Source organism: Palaemon carinicauda, chromosome 16 (genome assembly GCF_036898095.1).
Source record: "Palaemon carinicauda isolate YSFRI2023 chromosome 16, ASM3689809v2, whole genome shotgun sequence".
Classification (NCBI taxonomy): Eukaryota; Metazoa; Arthropoda; class Malacostraca; order Decapoda; family Palaemonidae; genus Palaemon; species Palaemon carinicauda.
This window is the reverse complement of record NC_090740.1, coordinates 19,134,327-19,155,595: the sequence shown is the minus strand read 5'-3', so window position 1 is coordinate 19,155,595 and position 21,269 is coordinate 19,134,327. Positions and strand designations below refer to the sequence as shown.

Genomic DNA, 21,269 nt, shown 5'->3' with positions numbered 1-21,269 from the left:
GCACCGACTCGCAGCGGTGCCCTTTTAGCTCGGAAAAGTTTCCTGATCGCTGATTGGTTGGATGAGATAATTCTAACCAATCAGCTATCAGGAAACTTTTCCGAGCTAAAAGGGCAATCTGCCTCGATAAAAGAAATGGACTATAGTCTCCTATCCAAAATTCTACTTCACTTAGAGCTACACTCTCAACTTTTCCCATCTCATTACTTTATTCGACCTCTGGTGAAATGCCTTCCTAGATATCCATAAAGTATTCTTTACTCTAGTTTTATATTTTATCATATGCACCAAATACATCAAAGAACAACTGTGCAGGCCAGTTAATTATCTTTTCATTAAATCCATGCTGGGTTCTAAAATTATATTGTTTATTGTGAGTATTTCCTGTGTAATTACCTATAAGGGGCTAAAGTCAGGCTGATATGCCTGTGGATTATCCTTAAAACCCTTCTTAAATACTAGCACAACTAGTTTCTAGCCCTTTTAAATTCTAGTCATAATTACAGTATCATAATATAAGGATAACAAAAGTTTTTTAAACTGTAATGGTATATTTATTTCTGTATAATTTTTTACAAAAAACCATCAATATTAGAATTTACAACTGTTTAGCTGAATTACAGTATAAGTTCAATATATTGTTTACAACTACATACAAAATAATCTCTTAGATAGCAAATCTGATATTCCTCTTACGCAAATCATCCATCCACTGTTGAAGCATTTCAGGTCCAGTAAGGTGTCTTGTGTGAGGATAGTAATGTTCAGGTGGCTCTCCTTCCTCCAATGTGACAAAATAATGACAGTAACTATACTTTACGGTTCCAAATCTTCGGCGAGCATGTCGACGCATTCCTTGAACGACCATTCCTTTTGTTACAAATGACTCGGCTGTATGGATAAGAAAAATTTTAAGGCATGTGATATAGAAAATGGAATTTCAATAACATTTGTAATTTTTCATAATCACGTAATGTCCATGCTGCTTCTTCTCTAGAAGCTGGATTTTATCGAAATTTACCACTAAAATTATTTTTATTTTCTTTCCTTTTATTACTCCTGCCTTTAGTAAAGTAATGACTCAATCTAGTGATTACTCTGATGGAGGTCAGATACTAAGTGAAGGAGAGATATTGTAGGTCATTTGTAGATGGTAAATAGTACAAAACTAAAATTTTAGACTCACCTGGTCATGATTATTGGTAACAAACCATTTCAAAATAAAATTTGAAAAACAGAATAGGACTCCAGATTGTTTCTCTAAAAGTTATCTTTTGAAATAAGAGATTCCATTTTTTTTTCTAAATGATATCTCATCTCTAATTACTTATCTATATAACTCCAACACCATGTAACTAAGACTAATTTTGTAAAATAAGATATTTATAAATTAACTGAGCTCAAAAATGTTTTTAGATTACATCACAATCATCCACTGTAGGACTTGGACCCCAGAAATCTTGATAAGGAATCACGGTGCTTCAAGATGATGTTTAGTGAAGATTGATTTAGTATGCCTTTGAGCTGCCATTAAAATCCTTTCTAAAGAAACATTTCTGCATAAATTAAGGAATGCAGTTGCATTTCTAATATCATAAACCTTAACCTTCAAGCCTTTCATTAGCTTTGAATCCAATTATTTGTGAGCTTCCGTGACCAAATCTTTAACAGGAAATGATATGGCATTCTTGGACAGAGGATGATTTTGAACTCAAAACCAACAAAATAAATTAGGGACATTACACCTCTTAATGTTCATACTGTAGTTTTGTCCAAATCACAATGAATGGCTTGAGTGGCTCTTATCAGACAAGAAATCAATTTTCTAAAGCAAAGCCCTCATCCATTTTCAATGGGAGGATGTGAAAAAATTGTGGTAAACGACAAAAATATATCTTATGCTTCCTTAAGTCTACCTTAGAAGATAGTGCTTGTAGTTCAATTTTGCTCTTAGCTGTAGCCAATACCAAATGGAAAGGTTTTTTAGCCATGAGATTTATAAGTGAAAGAAATTTTCAAAACCCAAACCTTTGAAAAACTGTATCACTATTAAATAAATGGAGATTTAACAGCCCATTGAGTCACATTTGACTCCTACAGAACTGGCATCAATAAATTTGGAAGATAAAATATATACATTAAATCTTATTGATAGAAAATAAGTAAGATTTTAAAATTTATGATAAATACTGTAGATATTTAAATTCTACCTATTAAACTAGCCATAAAAAACCTTACAATTTTAAGAACAGACAAATGCTCAGAATAAAGATAATATTTACTGACCAAAATATGAATCTATTTTAAAAAGTGCATTCACAAAATGTATGTTGCATGGTTTAGTGTCACATTCGCTGCATTTGGGGACTGTTTCATGATGTGTGCACATACAGTATAATATCCATGGGTTAATACTGTATGACCAATTTGCAATCTTTTTTAAAATTACTTTTGTCATTTTAAGCTACTGACTTACCCATGTTGGGACAATTTGTCTTATTTGATTCAATTCAAATTTTTTGGTTCATTATTTAAAATATTTTGCCACTGTTACCATATGCTTCATTCTAGTTATGTAATCCTTAAAGGGGAGTTTGATGCCATGTAATGATTAATTTATGGCTGATTTAGCAGTGGTATCTGCTTTTCCTTAATGAAATACTCAAATATGGGCTGGAATCCAGCATATCTCAATTTTTACCCCTGTAGAATAGAATTTACTAAGCTCTTTAATTTGTAATGTTAATTAGTAATTATGTGTATAACAATTTAGGACTTCTATGTCACTTCTAGAAAAATAATAAATAACAAACTTGATATTCTGGCAATCTTTAATTGTTTTAATAATGTCGCTTGCTAGTAAAATTACATACTGCATAGTTCTGATGTAAATATTGATGCTTCACTAAGTAATGAAAGCTGACATGGTTTGTCTATGGATAATGCAGCACAACCAGCATCCTTTGAAGATTTAGAGCCATTGTTATATATACAGTGGCATAGTGAAGACCTTCCTTTGAATATGTTCTAATGTATGTTGTTTATGGTGACTTCAAGTAGTTACATCTCTTTGACAAATAAAATAAAATGAGCGCATATTCTTTTTTTTCTCTATAATCAAAGGTGGAGGAAAGATATATTTGAATATGATTCATTGTAATATTTGTAGATTGTAGTAGCTTATATGCTCCTATAGGAATGTGGGTTCATGATTTTTTATGAGAATCTCTCTTGATCGAAGAGCTTATTTGTTTGAGAATTGTTACAAAATCTTGGTGTAAAGACAAAGGGGATATTGGAGGAAGATCTAAAGTCTCCACTACAAAGTGCCGGACTATCTTAGCCATCCATGTTTGCCAAAGCTTATACTCGTATAAGTCGATGAGCAACCTGGTAGAGTGGTGAGAGCTTTGGGTGTGGAGGAAATGCCCCCAATAAATTTCAATGAGGTCACTGGCAGCATGGTGATGGATTGAGTTTAAGGCGATGGACAAACTGTCTCTTTGGCTTTAACTCCTGATGCTTGGCAGTTGATCTTACTAGAATTAGTATGGACTGGTAGGGGTCACTTGCCTTAGTTGATAGGCACTGCACATCACAAGGAACTGGCTATCCTAGATGTAGGTGGGGAAGGCGTAAACGTCGAGGTTGTCCCAGGGATGTTGGAAGGCGTCCTCGAACGCCGTCCTTGGGTCTGGGACAGGAGAACAAAACACGGGGAGCTGAGCGTTCAACCTCGTTGCGAAGAGATCCATCACCGACGACCCCCATTTCAGAATGATGGTTTTGGTTACTTTTGGGTGCAGGGACCATTCGGAACCCACTACTTGTCCCATCCTGCTGAGGCCGTCAGCCAGGACATTCCTTTTTCCCGGAATGAACCTTGCTGAGATCCTGATCTGTTCTACTTCGGCCCATTCCAGCAGTTCCAACGTGAGGACGCACAACTCCTTTGATCTTAGTCCTCCTTGTTTCTTTATGTAGGCCACTACCGTGGCGTTGTCGCACATCAACGCCACGGTATTCCCACGGTGTAGATGGACGAACTCCAGGCACGCCCTTCGTACTGCCCGCATCTCTAACACGTTTATGTGCTGGGATTTCTCCTCGTTCGTCCAGGTCCCTCTTGCTGAACGTGCGAGCAGATGGGCACCCCACCCCTCCTTGGATGCGTCCGTGAACAGGAGCATCTCCGGAGGGTTGGTTGCGAAGGGCACTCCCTTGAGGGCGTTCGACCTGACGCACCACCACTCTAGGACCTCCTTCGTCTCCGGGAACACCGGGATCACCTTGTGGGGGAGTCCCTCTGGTTCCAGTTCTCCTTCAGATTACACTGGACCTCTCTGAGCTTCAGCCTGCCCTGGGGGACCAGTTTCTCTAATGACACAAGGTGTCCTATCAGTCTCTGCCAGTCCTTTGCTCTCCTGGGCTGGTCCGACAGGACGGGGCGGAGGACTCGGTCTAGGTTGCCTAATCTCTCCGCGGAGGGGAAGACTCTCGCCAACCGGGAGTCCAGAACCATTCCGAGGTAGGTCATCCTGGTGGAGGTTATCAACTGGGACTTCTTCAGGTTGATGATGATAGCCAGGATGTTGCAGAACCGCAGAAGCTTCGCGCCTTATTCCCTCAGTACTTCCTCTGAGGCTGAAAGTAACAACCGGTCGTCTAGGTACCGAATCAGGCGAATGCCCTGTTCGTGTGCCCAGGCTGAGACCGTCGTGAAGACCCTGGTGAAGACCTGATGGGCTGTGGACAGCCCGAAGCAGAGGGTCCTGAACTGCAACGCCTGGGTATCTCATTTCACCCGTAGGTACTTCCTGCTGGATGGATGAATTGAATTTGGAAGTAGGCGTCCTTGAGGTCTACTGACATCATGAAGTCCCCTTCCCTCAAGGACGCTAAGACCGACTTCAGAGTGTCCATCTTGAAGTCAGCCTTACACACGAATTTGTTGAGGGCTGAGAGGTCTATGACTGGTCTCCAGCCCCCTGTCGCCTTCTCCACCAGGAACAGCCTGCTGTAGAACCCCGGACCAGGGTCCTTGACTGGTTCCATCGCTCCTTTTGCCAACATCGCTGAGACTTCTTCATGTAGGGCTGTCTTTTTCAAGAGGTCCTTTGGGGGCTAGCCACCCTGCATGCTGATCTGGTATCAGAGGTGGGGGTTCTGCTAGGAAGGGTAACCTGTACCCTTCCTTCAGGACTGCCACTGTCCACGGGTCTGCTCCGTGGTCTTTCCATGCTTGCCAAGTGTGTTTGAGGCATACCCCCATCTGAGGCTTCGGCAGGAGTAAGGGGCCTCCCTCCCTATCTTCTCCTAGAGGCGTGGCCTGAACGCCCACTTCTGGACGTTGCATACGAAGGCCTATAGGAGGATTGAGCTGAGGCTGCTCCCCTACGGGAGGGCTGAGAGGACTGTGACTAGGCCGTAGTCGGGGTATCTCTCCTGGTCTGGCTAGGAGTAGCCCGAGATGGCGGAGGAACATCGGAGGTCGACCTTCTGTGCGTGGGCCTCCTCACTTGGGGGAGGTCTTGGATCGCCCTGGTTCTTGATTTTCTGACCCTTTCAATCGACTCCTCAGCTGCCTTCAGGGGGAAAATCGAGTCATTCCACAGGGTTAGGCTTCTCAGGGACCTCGCCTCTCTGTCGGGGAGCTGTCTGGTTATCTTGTTAAGGACAGTGTCCCTCCTCCGTAGGACCCAGTTGGCGGCCTGTGCTAGTGACTAGTATGAGAGAAACTTCAGGGCCTTACCTCCCGAGCTAATCAGCTCCTTAAGTAAGGCCTGATTTTCAGGGACCGTGAGGTTGTACGATGCCTGGACGCCCACCAGGGTAGAAGCCCACCAATCCAGCCAGGAGGAGACGTTCACCAGGTCCTTCGCAATCTCCTCTATCATGGTGGTTTCCGCAGGAGAGAAATAGATTGGTGCTAACGATGCTCTCTCTTCCGCAGCTCCTAGTCCCAAAACGGCGAGTGCAGGCTCCAGGGTACATGCGCCTGCACGGTGGCCCTCCGGAAGGTAGAACTTGCTCTGGGACTTCAGGCCCTGTAGTAGTTTGGAGGAACTCTGGTTCTTGGGAGCCTCGGCGTGGTTGGCCACAATCTTGTCCACGTGGGCTCTACCTAGCTTCACATCCCTGGCTAGCGGAAGGGCCAGGGAGGGTCTCTGCTGACGGGGGCATCCACCAGTCTGTTGAGACTGGACCGCCAGAATTCCTCGGAGGGCTCGGGCTCGTCTAGCCAGTGGTGTATCCGGATGAGGCCTATCACTCTGCGATAGGCTGATACTTCCACTGCAGAGCCCTCCCCTGATCGTCCAGTCCCTCCGTAGGACGAACTGCTGCATGCGACGGGGCACCTCCGTCGGAGGCTTCCGTACTGGGAAAAGCCAAGGCCTTGGTCCTCTCCATCTCTGGGGTTCTGGTTGAAGGACGGGCATAGCCGTCAAGACGGAGGCCTCCGTCCTCGGTGTGTCCTTCCTCACGGAGGACCACGTGTCTGCGGGTCTACCCGACGAGGGGAGCCGTCCTTCACGATCCTGACGACTCAGAGATGTCCTGGAGGTCTAGACGCAGCTGCCAGACCGAAGGGGAGACTCTCTCCGCTGGGCGGATGGAGCCGGAACCTTTGCAGACTTATGCCTGTCTGCTGGGACCTGGAACGACGACTCCCTCCGTCGGCCGAATCTGCTACTGGAAGAGTACCTCTCCGGAGAACGGGCTCTAGGGCGCCAACCTGAAGATCCTGGGACCGCTGCTAACTCCAACAGCCTGCTGCGAGGTATAACCACCCACTCCTCGTCTGGGGAGCCACTTCTCCATTTCCTTCTGGGGGGATCCGGAACGTCTTCTCCCGTGGCGAGACCTGGAGCGGGAGTGCCTCCTGCGTGACTTCTCTTGATGCCTTCTGTGTTTTCTCCGGGCTTCGTCCTCCGAGGAGCAGGAAAAAGCCTTGACTGACGACCCCGACGACTTGTAGGCCCGTTTAGGCGGGGCTGACTCACGTGAAGACGTAGGAGGGATCCCGTGATGCTCGACCGGCGGCGGGGCCTGTAGGAAGACGTCCGGAAACGTAGCAGATGGTGCTGTTGGGGAGCGTGGACGCTCTTCAGTGGGGGACCAGGAACCGAAGCCCTCTTCCATTCTCAGAGGGGACCTGAAGGGAGTCTTTGGGGGTACCCACGCGAGGGGGTCCTCTGTCGGCCAGTGTTCCTTCTCCGCGGTACCCTTGGCTGCAGAAGTTCCTGAAAAACAAGCCCAGGAGGCTGGAGAAGAATTAGGGACATTTTCCCCCCACATAGGGTCATCAGAGGAGACGTGCCCTGCTTGCACCAGGACTCCGTCCCCCACACACACTCCCGACCCTCCCTCAGGCCCCACACTTGCCTGGAAAGATGCCACAACCCCACTATCTTGCAGCTCAGACTCCCGGGGAAGGGCCACAGGCCTCTTCCCCGCAACGGACTTACCTCGTCCCCTACTCTGGGTAGGGGAGGATGGCAGGGAAGCTCAGCCTGACGACACGCCCGGCGAAGCAAGGGGAGAAGCGATGCTCGACTTCCTAGGCGACTTCTTCTTTTTGGTGCCATAACGCACCCACTGCACCTCGTTCCAGGACACGCACTCCGGACATGTGGCGGTAGGGGAACACACACTGCCCCTACACGACGAACACAAGGAGTGCGGGTCTACTTCCGGTTTCGATAGAAACGCTCCACACGATTTACCGGCCATAGGCCCATGAAAACGGCGGGGATGCTCCATAACGCCGTAGGAAACACTACGAGACACAAGAACGCACAGGTAAAGCAAAGGGAAAAGCACAAAGGACCACATGGGAACTGCGTGAGACACAAAGGGGACACAAAGGGGTCAGGGACACAAAGAGTCACACTGGGATTAAGGAGAGCGGCGAGATGATATCGCAACGTGACCAGAGAACTTACTGGAGGTCGAGACATGAGCAAGCATGCTCTCTGACCCAGGGTTAGCCTCAGGGCGCGTATCACTCCACCTGAGGTTACCCCTCATAGAAAATGGGTATAGGGTAGACTACACAAAACTCTGGTCAGTTGGGAGGAGATCCCAGATATTCCTAAAAAAGTAGTTCGAGGTAAGTACTCCGTGTTGGAACAAATATATATTTACTCGGTGAGATCAGATGGAGTTGGAAGAGAAGGGGTAGGAATGATGATGACACCAAGAAGTAGAAAAGGCATTAACCGAGTGGAGAGCTGTAAATAGTGATTTTTACGAGCAAAATTCAAATTAAAGCAGTGCTATATGAGTATTATAGTTTGCTATGCCCCAACAAATGATTCCCCTCAAGAAAGGAAAGATGAATACTATGAAGAACTGCAGAGGGCAATACTGTAGATGAGATCCCTGAGAGAGATATGAAAATTGCTAAAGTTAGAAAAAATACTCAAGGGATAGAGAATGTGAAGGGTGTCGAGGGTCTTGGTGAAGTTGCAAATGAAAATGGGGCACATTTCATAAGTTTCAGTTCAGCAAACAATCTTGTCATTGGAGGTTCTCTTTTTCAACACAAGAACATCCACGAGTATACATGGACTTCACCATGTGGCAATTACAAAAATCAGATAGATCACATTGCCATTAATAAAGAGAGAAGGAGGACTCTGAGAAATGCAAGAAGCTATACAGATCCAGATATTGGTAGTGATCACCAGCTCCTCATCCCCAAAATGAAAATAAAACTGAAAGCACCCAAGAGAAAAGTGTATAGAATACCTTGGTTCGATACAACTAAGCTTTTAGAAGTAGAGCACAGAGAAGCCTTTGCAATTGAATGTAGGAATCGATTTGCAGTCTTAGAAACTTCAAGAAATGAAGAACGGACAATTAATGAAGAATAGTGTGATATTAAGAACATATATCAATCAGTTGGTAGTGAAGTCTTGGGACATGCAGTTACATACTTGGGATACTATAAGAAGGAGACAAAGACAGAAATTGGTTGTTGAAAGTTTTTGAGGAAGCAATGAAAATTACAAGGAAGAGCATGCTAAGTATTCCAGTATTGATAGTGAGATCTAAAGAAAAGCCAGGAATGACTGGAGAGAATATTTAGACAGTAAAGCAGATGAGATTGACACAGCTATGAATTCAGGTAGTGGCTATGGTGTAACAATCGCTCATAGAATTATTAATGAAATCTTGATTGGGACAAAAAAGAAGCATATACCCATCAAAAAGAGAGATGGCTCTGTTATAGCATCAGAAGATGAAGAAAGACAACGTTAGATGGAACACTTTAGTGGGGTTATGAATAGGAGATATGACGGGAATAATTTGACTGATATACCTGAAGCTGATGACGACCTTGATGTGCCCATGAATGTATTCAGTGTGTTCGAAGTCGAACCTACCCTAAAAAAACTAAAGAGATGGAAAGCCCCGGGATACAAAGGACCAACTGCCGAGATGATACTGACCAAAAATGAAGTGAAACCCAGACTACTTACTAGATTATTTTGTAGAGTGTGGCATTTAGAGGCAAAACCTGATGAATGGGAGATAGGAGTGTTGGTGAAAAGAGCAAAAAAAAAAAAAAGGAGACCTGACTGATTGCAATAATTACAGACATACACTTTTGAAAATATAGTTATGAAAATATATAGTAAGCTTATTTAGTCTAAAGAGACTGGAGAGAAAGAGTGATGAAAAGCTGAGAGATGAGCAAGCAGGATTTAGAAAAGGTGGAAGTTGCACTGACCAAATTTTAATTTTGAGACGTAAAGCAATGTGTAGAATACTGTATAGAAATCCCCTTTTGATGACATTTATGGACTATGAAAAAGCTTTTGATAGTGTGCACCGGCCAATTTTACGGAGAGTCCTGCATTATTATGGAATTCCTCTTGGATATGGAAATTTGATTAAGTCTGTTGATAAGCATAGCAAGTTCAAAGTTAATGTAAATGGAGTCTTATCAAATGAAATTCCAGTGAAAAGCGGAGCACTTCAAGGGAATGTGTTGTCAATTATGTTGTTTATCTTCCTCATGGATTTTGTAATGCGTAGAACAGTCAGAGATGGTGGAGAACGATTGGACTGGATAGGTGAAAGGAATTTAGCAGACCTAGATTATGCTGATGATGCTGTCCTTGTTAGCAGAATACCACAGGATTTGCAATACTTGCTTACCAGAATGCATGAAATATCACATGAAGTTGGGCTGAAGATAAATAGAAGAAATACAGAGATGATGAGAATGTAGTGTGCAATGGTAGATGAAATATCATTGGATTAATGAGGTAGAATCATTTGGGTATTTAGGAACTATGATCTCCAATAAAGGGTCTTTAGCATTATTTTAGTGAAAGATTGAAAAAAGCAAATCAGATAATGGCTAGGTTAAGTAAAATTTGGAAATCAAATTGCCTGAAATTACATATAAAAATCAGACTATATATCAGTTTAGTGAGATCAGTGTTACTCTATGGACACGAGTCATGGTATGACAATGAAATAATCTCCAATAGATTTAGTAGATTTGAGAACAAAGCCCTCAGAAGGATATTGGAAGTTAAATGACAGGACAGGATTAGAAATGAATCTATAACAGATTACTCGAGTGCCATATGTGGATGAGATCACAATGAGGGGTAGATGGAGATGGTTTGGGCATGTTCTTCGCACTCCCCAAGTGAGTTTAGTTCACCAAATGTTCAGCTGGGCTCCACAAGGCTCTAGAAGAGTTGGAAGACCAGGCCTTCATGACTGAGGACAATGAAGTGTGAAGTAGGAGATGATGAATGGAGAAGTATTGAATTAAAAGCTCAAGATAGAGATGACTGGCAAAATCTACCAAAGGCCCTTTGCGTCAATAGGCAGGAGATGATAATGATAATGAAGTTCATCCATCTCCAATTTAGAAAGATTTTCCGTGTCTTTTGTGGGGTAATTAATGGCTAGTACGTCAAACCTGTTTTGTACATGAAACTGGTCTTTAGTTTGATTTTATATTTTTGGGCAGTGGTGCTATTTTCTCTCTCTGTTAATATATAAAGTAAATCTTTAGATGATAGTTTAGCAGTAATGGCAGCAGTGGGAGAGTACAGATTTGAAATATGCAGACTTTGTATTAGTACCTAGTGAGGCTATAGCAATACAATTCTCTACCCAGATTTTCAGGGATTTGATGATGATGAAGTTTTCAGGATTCTGACACTTAGCACCAGCTGAAGAATGAAGAGTTCTCAGGTTATTGTTGAATCATGTGAACTAAATACCACACAGGCAAAAGTTGAACTATTACCTAAAGGTTTTTTCCTTGATGATTGAAAAGTGATATATTCACCGTTGACTGTTTATTATGATGTAAGAATTGTTACAGGTTACCTTAATCTCTAAACAAAAAAGGTTCAGCTACATAGAGCAATTGAAATATGAGAAATCAATATATATATATATATAAAATAACTCATAGAAAAACATGTTTACTCAAACTTATTTACAAAGCAAATTAATGTGACTTTTCCTTTCGTTCAATGACAAATCAAATAAATAAAAAATATTCCAGAAATGCACCTCGCTATAGATACTGGAAGTGCTGATTTTGTCAAAGACAAGTCACTAGTAATGAAAAAAGTACTGCTAATATTGAAAATGGCTCCACTGAAATCCTTAAGGTGGAGACATAACACTTGAACATCATCTTCATAAACAAACCTTTCGATGAAACATTTGAGTGGCCCCCTTACCTTAGACCTTCAAGAGAAAATAAATTCAATCATTGAGGACTTTAACAGCCACAGTATGAATTGGGGATATGAGATTGAGGATGCAAATGGAAAAAATGTAATTTCATGGGCTCTGAACAATGACCTTGAGCTACTAAATGAATTAAGTGACTCTTCAACATTCACCACCAGAAAGAGGAGGGGATACAACCCAGACCTTGCATTCATCAATTCCACAGGGTCCAATATCCTTACTCGATCAGTTCTAGAGCCCATACCAAGATCCCAACATCACCCAGTACAAGTTGAATTCCACCAAGTAATAAAAACCAGGCAATCAAAATATCTCTCAAGACTTAACTTTAGGAAAGCAAAATGGACAGCCTTTACCGAGATGATTGAATAACATAATTGATATCATAACCACCTGAAGCAAGTTATTATCATAAATTTGTCAAGCTAGTATGGAGATCAGCTCAAAAGAATATACCTAGAGCCTGAAGAAAGAAATATATTCTTGGAATGACTGACCAATTTAAAGAAATGTGTGAGAATTACACCTCCTCATGTGATGAAGACCCATTCAGCTTAGACACAACTGAAATTGGAGAAAATGTTCTAACACTACTGAGCCAAGAGTTAGCAACAATAGCATGACCTCTTACAAAACCTAGATATGACTCATAATAGTAATAAAACGCATGGTCAACCATGAGTAGCAGCCATAAAGCTCAAAGACATTGCGCACCGACAGATTATAAATAGCCGAGCAAAGAATGTTGCCAAAGGAAGAGACAAGGCAGCCCTATTAGAAGGAAATGACATCTTCCCAAACAAGGCTGAAGGAATAGATGGGATTTTGAATGAGTTCCTGAAAAATCTGGGGCCAAAACCACAACAGTGGGGAGGGTTGTCTCTTTAATTCATGTATAAGAACAAACACAACACCTACAACATGAAAAAAAAAAACAGAGTAGTTGCCCTCCTGAAACTGAACAAAGACCCAACAAATTCAAAGAACTATAGACCCATTTCATTATTATGTACTCTCTATAAACTCTGAGTCTTCTAGTAGTAGTAGTACTAATGACAACACTTTTATACACAGTACTCTCCTCCATACTTTCCCTGGTCTGAGCAACCGATATTCCAATAGGAGAATAAATGACTTCACTGGCAAAGTTAAAAAACAGATTACAGTAATATTAAACAGAAATTCCAACACAGTTGACATCCTCCTCACCCAAGACAAAGCTGGGTTCAGACCGACGCTCTTGCTGTGGCCATTTCCTCAACCTAACCCAGTATATAAGGACGGATTTGAACGGCGACAAATGACCAGAGCAGTGTTTGTAAACCTAACAGCTGCATAAGACGGTGAATCACAGAGGCCTACTTCTAAAGCTATCCAAAACATTGAAAAACAAGACTACTGTATGGTGGATATAATCTGAAGCCTCACAGAAAACTACAAATTTTATGTAGAGATGGATGGCACTAATAGCAGATGGCGAGCACAAAGAATGGCCACCTTGAGCTCAGTCATTGCACCACTGCTGTTCAATATACAGTATATACTCATGACCAACCATCCTACCAAACGTACACAGATTCATCTATGCAAACGATCTATGTCTGACCATACAGCCCTCCACCTTTCATTAAGTTGAAGCTCAACTATCAACACCCTTAAAGCATATAAGGCAGTACTATGACAAGTGGTCCCTAAATCCAAACACGCTTAAGAGTCAAGTATGTGTATTCCACCTCAGAAACAGAGAAGCCAATCGCAAACTCAAGATCCTCTGGCAAGGTTTAGAGCTAAAACATCACCATTTTCCAGTGTAACTAGGGTAACACTAGATAGAACTCTGTCATTTGCCACCCATCTGCAAAAGCTTCAAGGGAAGGTTGGCTCTCATACTTCCATGCTAAAAATTCTAGTAAGAGTCAAGTGGGGAGCCAATGCTTACATATTCAGAACAACTGCCTTAGCCCTGTGCTATGCAATGCACCAGTCTAGTACTGCCACCAGCCACCAGTGTGGAGCAGATTATCGCATGCCAAGAAAATACATCTTATGCTCAACGAGGCATGCAGTCTCACCCGGCACACTACGTCCCACTCCCACCAACACCCTCTACAAACTCGCTGGTATTGCCGTCCCCGCTCCCCTCCAAGAATTCAGGAGGCATACAACAACAAAAACTGAAAAGAGCAAACAAATACAAGTAGACTTAAGCCAAGGAAGAGCTTTGCTACTGTGGCCGAACTGCCAGCCCAAATACCAGTGCAGAAATAGAATGGACCAATGGAAGGACCCTGACAGGAGACTGTCCCCCAGCAACACAGTACAGGACCCCACTGAATGAATGAATGAATGACGTGACTGCTGTGGCCTCAACAGAGATAGAGCTGGAGTGGTCAGAACAGGTGACAATCTGGTTAAATGGGGCCTTTAAACGGACCAGTCCTGCAAATATGGAGAAAATACCCCGACCATCAACCATACCGCTCATACATGATCTGGAATAGAAGCGGTAACAGATCCATTCCCGGTGGCGGAAAACATTGCACCACTAGGGGAGGCAACGGGATCTGCCTGGCCAAGAGGAATGGGGATTAAATCAATGGTGCCACTCTTCCTTGACTTCCCCCGGAGAGGGGAGGCAAGGAATAGTCTTAAGGGAGAGAACGAGAGGCCAAAGAAGAGGCCCGAGACTCCTTACCTTTCGACAGCGAACCTGGAGGTAACGAGTCGTCCTTGGATTTCTTCTTCTTCCTCTTCTCGAACTTCTCCCACTGAGAGGGCAACAACTCTACATACTTGGCAGGGGGAGCCTTCAGAACACCCATGACCTCTGCACCCAGGGCATAGGGAATGAGGATCCACCTCCAGCAGCGACATAAAGGTGCCCCAGGATTTTGGGGGCACCCAGGGACACTTCCTCATAATAGAGGACATCACATCTAACAAAGAAAGAGAAAAAGAATCAAAAAGACAAAAAAGAAAGGCTAGTCTGCCAGTCAAACAAAAGCAGGAGCAACGGTGTTACCACTGCGACAGCTAGAATTCGATTGAAGGTAAACAGTAGCTACCGACTGGCGGTCCCACACCTCTGAAGGTAAACAGTAGCTACCGACTGGCGGTCCCACACCTCTAACAGGTGGATAACTACCTGCCCGGTCGTTAACGACCTTGTTAAGGTTTTTCTACTGTATTTCCCAGCTTGTGCTAGAATATCTCCTTTAGTAAAGAATGAGAGTTTGTATCATTATAGAAACAAATCCCAAATTGTAAGGATTCCATTTGTCATTTTGAAAATTATTAATTGTGGTGCCTATAGTCTGGTGTAATCTCTTGATACCAAAACACAAGTCATAGAACCATGCAAAGTATCAGCGGTTTTAACCTGAGTTTCTATATCTATTGAACACTAGTAATTACTGTACTGTACATAAAAAGGTTGATCAAAATCTGTTACTTAGGAAACTGGAGTTAAGAACTGGGAATTATATCATCAGTTCTGACTTGTGTTTCTATTACTACTGATAACTGACAATTACAGCGTTTAAAGGCTGATCGTAAGCCTTTGCTTCAGAAATGGAGAGGTATCAGCAGTTCTGATTCATACTTGTATCATGGATTCTGAATGTGTTTTGACAGAATTTGTTAGCCCAATAGATTGTGCAAAACATAATGCTCTCCTTTTTACTATCATTACGGGTGAGGAAATGAAGCTTATGAGGAAGGATGCAATCCTCTTCCATTGATCTTGAAAAAATATTAGGACCAACTAAAGCAAACATTTTAATTATCTTTTAAAACTATCTACCAATACTTTATCAACAAAAGTCGTCGTCGTCGGCGCCCACTCGTGTCCGAGTATTGGGTTCTGTCGTTAGCCATCAGCCTCCTATCTGTGGGGTGGGTGCTTATGCCTGATGTGGCTGTTAAGTCCTAGTCTGTGGTGGAAGAGTCGCGGACAGTGTTCACAAGGGAGGGTAGGTGGTGGGCGGGGCTGTTCTAATCGCTCTCTCCTTCTCCTCCTCCTCCTAGCCTCCTCATTTTGTCTCCTCCTCTCCTCGAAGTCCACGGTGCCATGGTGTACTGTACTCCTCCAGGTTTTCCTGTCCCTGGCTGTTTCTTCCCATGAGGAAGGATCGATGTCAGTTAGAGCCAGGGTGCGCTTTAGTTGATCTTTATAGCGCATTTTCGGGGCTCCTCGTGGTCTGGTGCCCTGGGTCAGTTCTCCGTAGAATATTTTCTTTGGGAGCCTAGATGGATCCATCCTATGCACGTGTCCTATCCAGCGGAGGCGGTGGTGGATGATGGTGGCCTCCACGCTGGACAGCGAGGCACGTTCTAGGACTTCAATGTTGGTGGTGTGGTTCTCCCAGGGGATTTTCAAGATCTGCCTCAGTTTCATTTGTTGGAAGCGTTCTAGGTTTTTAAGATCGTTACTATATAGCGTCCATGTTTCACATGCATACAGGAGCGTGGAGAGGACTACTGCCCTGAACACCATTATTTTGGTGGTCATTGTCAGTGCGTGGTTGTTAAATACGCGGCGGTTGAGTCGGCCAAAGGCGGAGTGGGCTGCCCTGATCCTGTTCTCCACGTCCTTTTTGCTTGTGGGAGCTGATGTTAGGATGCTCCCTAGGTAGGAGAACTGTTCCACCTGTTCTAACGGTTGGTCATTCACTGTGGTATTGAAGTTGGGGAGCATCAGTCCTGGTGGATGTTGGACGAGGGTCTTGGTTTTGTCTGAGTTGACTTGCATCCCAAAACGTTCGTAGGCAGAGTTGTATGCATCAGCTAACGACTGCAGGTCCTCTGCCGTCTGACCTGGGGTGGCATTGTCGTCAGCATACTGCAGTTCTCGCACTGCACACAAGGTGGTCTTGGTTCTGGCGCGGAGTCTAGCGAGGTTGAAAGCGCCTCCATCCATGCGGAAACGTAGGTCGACTGAGGGTGTGTCTGGGGGAATCTCGTTGAGCACTGCTGCGGTGTATAGCGAGAAACACGTCGGGGCCAGAACACAGCCCTGCTTCAGGCCGCCGTTGATGGGGAATGGGTCTGAAAGAGAGTTCTGGTGGCAGACTCTCCCAACCATTCCGTCATGGAGGGCACGCACCAGCTTGACAAAATCGGGTAGGCAGCCATATCTTTTGAGGACAGCCCACATGGCAGGTCGAGGTACTTTGTCGAAGGCCTTTTTCAAATCCCAGAAGATGAACATTATGGGCTGTTGTTGTTCGAGGCTCTTCTCTTGTAGTTGTCGCGCACAGAAGATCATGTCTATGGTCCCGCGGGAAGGTCGAAAGCCGCACTGGGACTCTGGCAGGACGTCTTCTGCGAGAATAAGGAGGCGGTCAAGGAGAATCCGAGCGAAAATCTTACTCGCGATGCTTAGTAGTGATATTCCGCGGTAGTTGTTACAGTTCTCCCTGTCTCCCTTCTTGAAGATGGTAGTGATGTTTGCATCGCGGAAGTCACTGGGGGGGGGTCTTGGTCTCCCATATTTTCAGTATAAGGAGCATCAAACGGTTCCTCAAGCCGGGGCTACCGTGAGTGAGGAGCTCCAACGGGATGTTGTCTGGCCCTGGGGCTTTGCCGGGCTTCATGCGCTGCAGGGCCTTGTTGAAGTCATGGATGGAGGGTGGTAGTGCCATCCAGTGACGGACGGGATGCTGCGGGGTCATTCGCAGGAGATCGTCTGGGGTGTCTGCTTGGTCATTGAGGAGGTTCTCAAAGTGAGACCTCCACCTGGCCAGGATGCCCTCGCTGTCGGTGATGGTCGTGGCCCCATCCGCGTCCTTCAGGCTGCCCACTGATGACCGTGTGGGACCGAATATTTCTTTTGTTGCTGCATAGAAGCTGCGCAGGTCACGTTGGTCAGCGAAACTCTGTATTTCTGCAGCTTTTCTTTGCCACCAGGTGTTCTGGGCTTCACGGATACCTCTTTGGCAACCAGCTTCAGCCACCTTGTGAGCACATTTGTTAGCTGCTGTTGGTTGGTTTTCCAAAGTCAGGCGTGCATGTCGTTTGGTTTCAATGAGAAGAGAGATGGTAGCATCATTCTCATCAAACCAATCCTGCCGTTTCTTGGTGGTGAAGCCTAGTGTTTCCTCCGCAGCACGGGCCATGGCGTTTCTGAGGGTGGTCCAGTGGTGCTCGACAGTGGCCTGACCCACAGGGTCTGCGAGGTATTGTTCGCAGGCCTCCTTGTAGTTCTGTGCCACCTGTGGGTTGCGGAGCTTACTACAATCAAAGCGTTGGTGTGGTACGCTGTCAGGTGCCCTTCTGGGTGGTCGTAGGGTCGTCACGGAGAGTCGGGAGATGAGGAGTCTGTGGTCCGTCCAGCAGTCGTCCGCTCCGGGCATGGATCGGGTGATGCGGACGTCTCCTCGGTCTCTGGCTCTGGTCAGGACGTAGTCCAGGGTGTGCCAGTGTTTAGACCGTGGGTGTCTCCATGTGGTCTTTTGTCGCTTTGGTAACTGGAAGATGGTGTTGGTTACCACAAGTTGGTGTTCTGGACACAGACCCAGTAGGAGTTGGCCATTGGCGTTGCAATTTCCAATGCCATGGCGGCCGATGATTCCCTCCCACAGGCGATGGTCTTTGCCTACACGGGCATTAAAGTCGCCAAGCACAACGAGCTTGTCATTGGCGGGCACTGCCTGGATGGTGCGGTCGAGCTGGGTGTAGAAGGCAGCTTTGTTATCATCGGTTGAGGTCATGGTCGGGGCGTAGACAGAGATCAGGGTGAGATGTCTGTCCCGCGTGATGGGGATGCGGACAGTCATCAGGCGCTCACTGATGGCCTTGGGAGCGAGGTTGTGCTGCTGCACTAGCTGGGAACGGATGGCGAAGCCGACACCGTGGATGCGAGGCTCCTCTAGGGCCTTGCCTTTCCAGAAGATGGTGTAGCCTGTTCCAGCTTCCCTGATGTTGCCCTCTTCGGGTAGTCTGGTCTCGCTAAGAGCCGCCACATCAACATTGAAGCGGGCTAGCTCCTTGCAGACGAGGGCTGTACGTCGTTCCGGGCGGTTGGTGTTCGTCACGTCTTGGATGGTGCGGATGTTCCATGCACCTAAGGTTAATATTTTTTTCTTGTTATTTCGACCGCATTAGTGGGATGTCCGCCAGCCGTGGTGAGCTGACCAGACGGGTTTGCCGTGTCCTATGTTTACCCCACCTTTTCTAGGGGCCTCCCCATGTGGGGTGGGCTGCGGTGTCCTCAATAGGCCAGCCCAGTCACGGGTCCAGCTGCCGAACTCTGGTGTCACGGCACCGTCACCAGAGAGCGACTGAATCTTAGACTCGCCGCCTGAGTGCAGTCGTGGGCTAAGGGCTTCCAGCTATCCAGGCCTGCCCCCTTCACCCACAGTGCTGTCGCCTCAGGACTTGCTGGTGGTGGTGATGATGATGATGGTGAGAAAGAGATGAAGAAGGGTGGAGGAAACGACAGAATGCCAGAAGCTAGGTATATTGTTTTGGGTGGTCGTGGCTTTGCAATGGCCACGCACACACACTTGGCCCACATCATTTTCACCGCGGCTCAAGACATATGAGACAGGCGGCTTCTCCGATGTTGGTTGCATCGGGCTCCTTTATTTTAAGATAGGCAAAGGCTAGGAGAATGAAAACTCCAAAATCAAACTAAACAAGACCCCAACGGCGGAGCAACAACAAAAGTAAACTAGGCTATTAAGTAGAGTACTGTATAATACTTTAGTTAACCCTTTCACCCCCAAAGGACGTACAGTAGGGTCCCGAATTATGCGAGAATTTGGTCGATGAATGACCTCGTGTAAATGGAAAATCGCATATTTTGAAACACACCTAACAAATAATTCTATTGGGGCCTTGGCAACCAGCAACTTGCCTATTCAAACGTGTTTACTACCCATTTCCAATACTTTCTATATACTATACTGCATCTTTTTTATAATGTCAAATTGTTCTTGTAAATAAATCAAACATTTAATATGCTTTAAAGTTATAATAACTTGAAAAAAAGGTTAAAATCAAAACCAGGATGGGTGTAAACACCATATATTTTCCGTTATAACGCGACCCAAAATACAGACAAATTTTAATGTTTGTCATATCTATTGTTTAAGACAACTGGTGAATAGCAAAACCATCACTCTATAGACTAGCTTTAGTTGTATCATTGAAAATCCAGAATTATCAAAATAAAAGCGATTTCATATCATCCGTTTCCTAAACACGCCAAAAAGCACAATAAAAACGACAACCAATGTTTTGTTTACGTTTATCTCTGATCATAACGAAGAAACAGACGCATATACACATCTGTGTATTGATTAGTTTTTGCATCGACAGCAATCTTACCAAGTATTGATTATATGTTGATTTTGCTATTACCAATGTTCTACTTAATTTTTCTTAGAACTTCCAAATAAATGAAATGAATGCCATTCATATAATGTTATGTTTTTCTTTATGACGCCGCCTGAAACTGAAACCTTCCATTCGTTTACTGTACGCTCCATCTTCGATCATAATAAACAAACGTAGGCATTAAACACGCATGATCAAAGAGATAAATAATGATATTAAAAGCTTTTAGTAAATATGTTATTACAATTATTATTTACCATATTAATATAAATTCTTACATACGTGGCAAAGCAGGAAAACTATTTTTTCTTTTTGCGTTTAATCAACAATAACAAACTGCCGCTAATGACAGAATGATAATTTACGATAATTCTAAACTGTTACTAAAGATGATTGTCCATTCCATATCCAAAATACTTTTCCTAACTTTAGTTATAAGTCAACTTGTACCCACTTCAATTATGAAACCATCAATAAAAAAGTAAGAGAAGAAGTAAGTACTAGGCCGATTCTTAAAGTTATCGAACAATTAAGTTGCCGCTTTAACGTTCGATGTGACAGAGATGGTGCGAGATTAGAGAAAGTAAGGAAAATTTAATCATGATTGATTTTCAATATAACAAACTTTGTGAAGCAACAAAGATTTCATTTGTGAGAGTGAGAGAGAGAGAGGAGAGAGAGAGGAGAGAGAGAGAGAGAGAGAGAGAGAGAGAGAGAGAGAGAGAGAGCGTGTGTGTGTGTGTGTTAGTTTTAAATGTACTAAAAAAAAAATATGATAGGTTATAACACATTGGTGCTTATGTAATATCAACTGTATAGATGTTTCGAATAAGTTGAGAAATGGTATAAACAATACTTTGTTACTGTATTCGTATGCGCCTATTCTTGAGACCGGCAGGTAGACGTCAGCTGATCTGATCTTAGCCAAAAGTAAAACAAAAAGAAGTCAACAATACTCGATTTTTAAAACACATCCGAAATTTAAAAACTAAAGTACACGCTTTCTTAATGTGCAATTAACTATTTAACGAGTAGCAATTTTCTAGAATAAAATGATGTTTCCCAAAAATAGTGGTTTGCTGAAGAAATCGGAATGCCGTATTTTAAGATACGACTGAAATGGATGTATACACGGTATAACTTTTTCGTTTTGTATTTGATTGACACCTTAAGAAAAGTGATTTTGG

At 44.1% G+C, this 21,269-nt stretch overlaps 1 protein-coding gene across 1 annotated transcript in view; it reads right to left on the bottom strand.

Moving 5' to 3' along the window:
- Positions 1 to 667: 667 nt before the first annotated feature.
- Positions 668 to 21,269, bottom strand: part of mRpL22 (mitochondrial ribosomal protein L22) — a 28,980-nt gene continuing 8,378 nt past the window's right edge. Inside the window, exon 3 of the mRNA XM_068389042.1 lies at positions 668 to 891. Within this exon, the coding sequence (XP_068245143.1) occupies positions 668 to 891 (224 nt within the window). The remainder of the gene's footprint in view (positions 892 to 21,269) is intronic.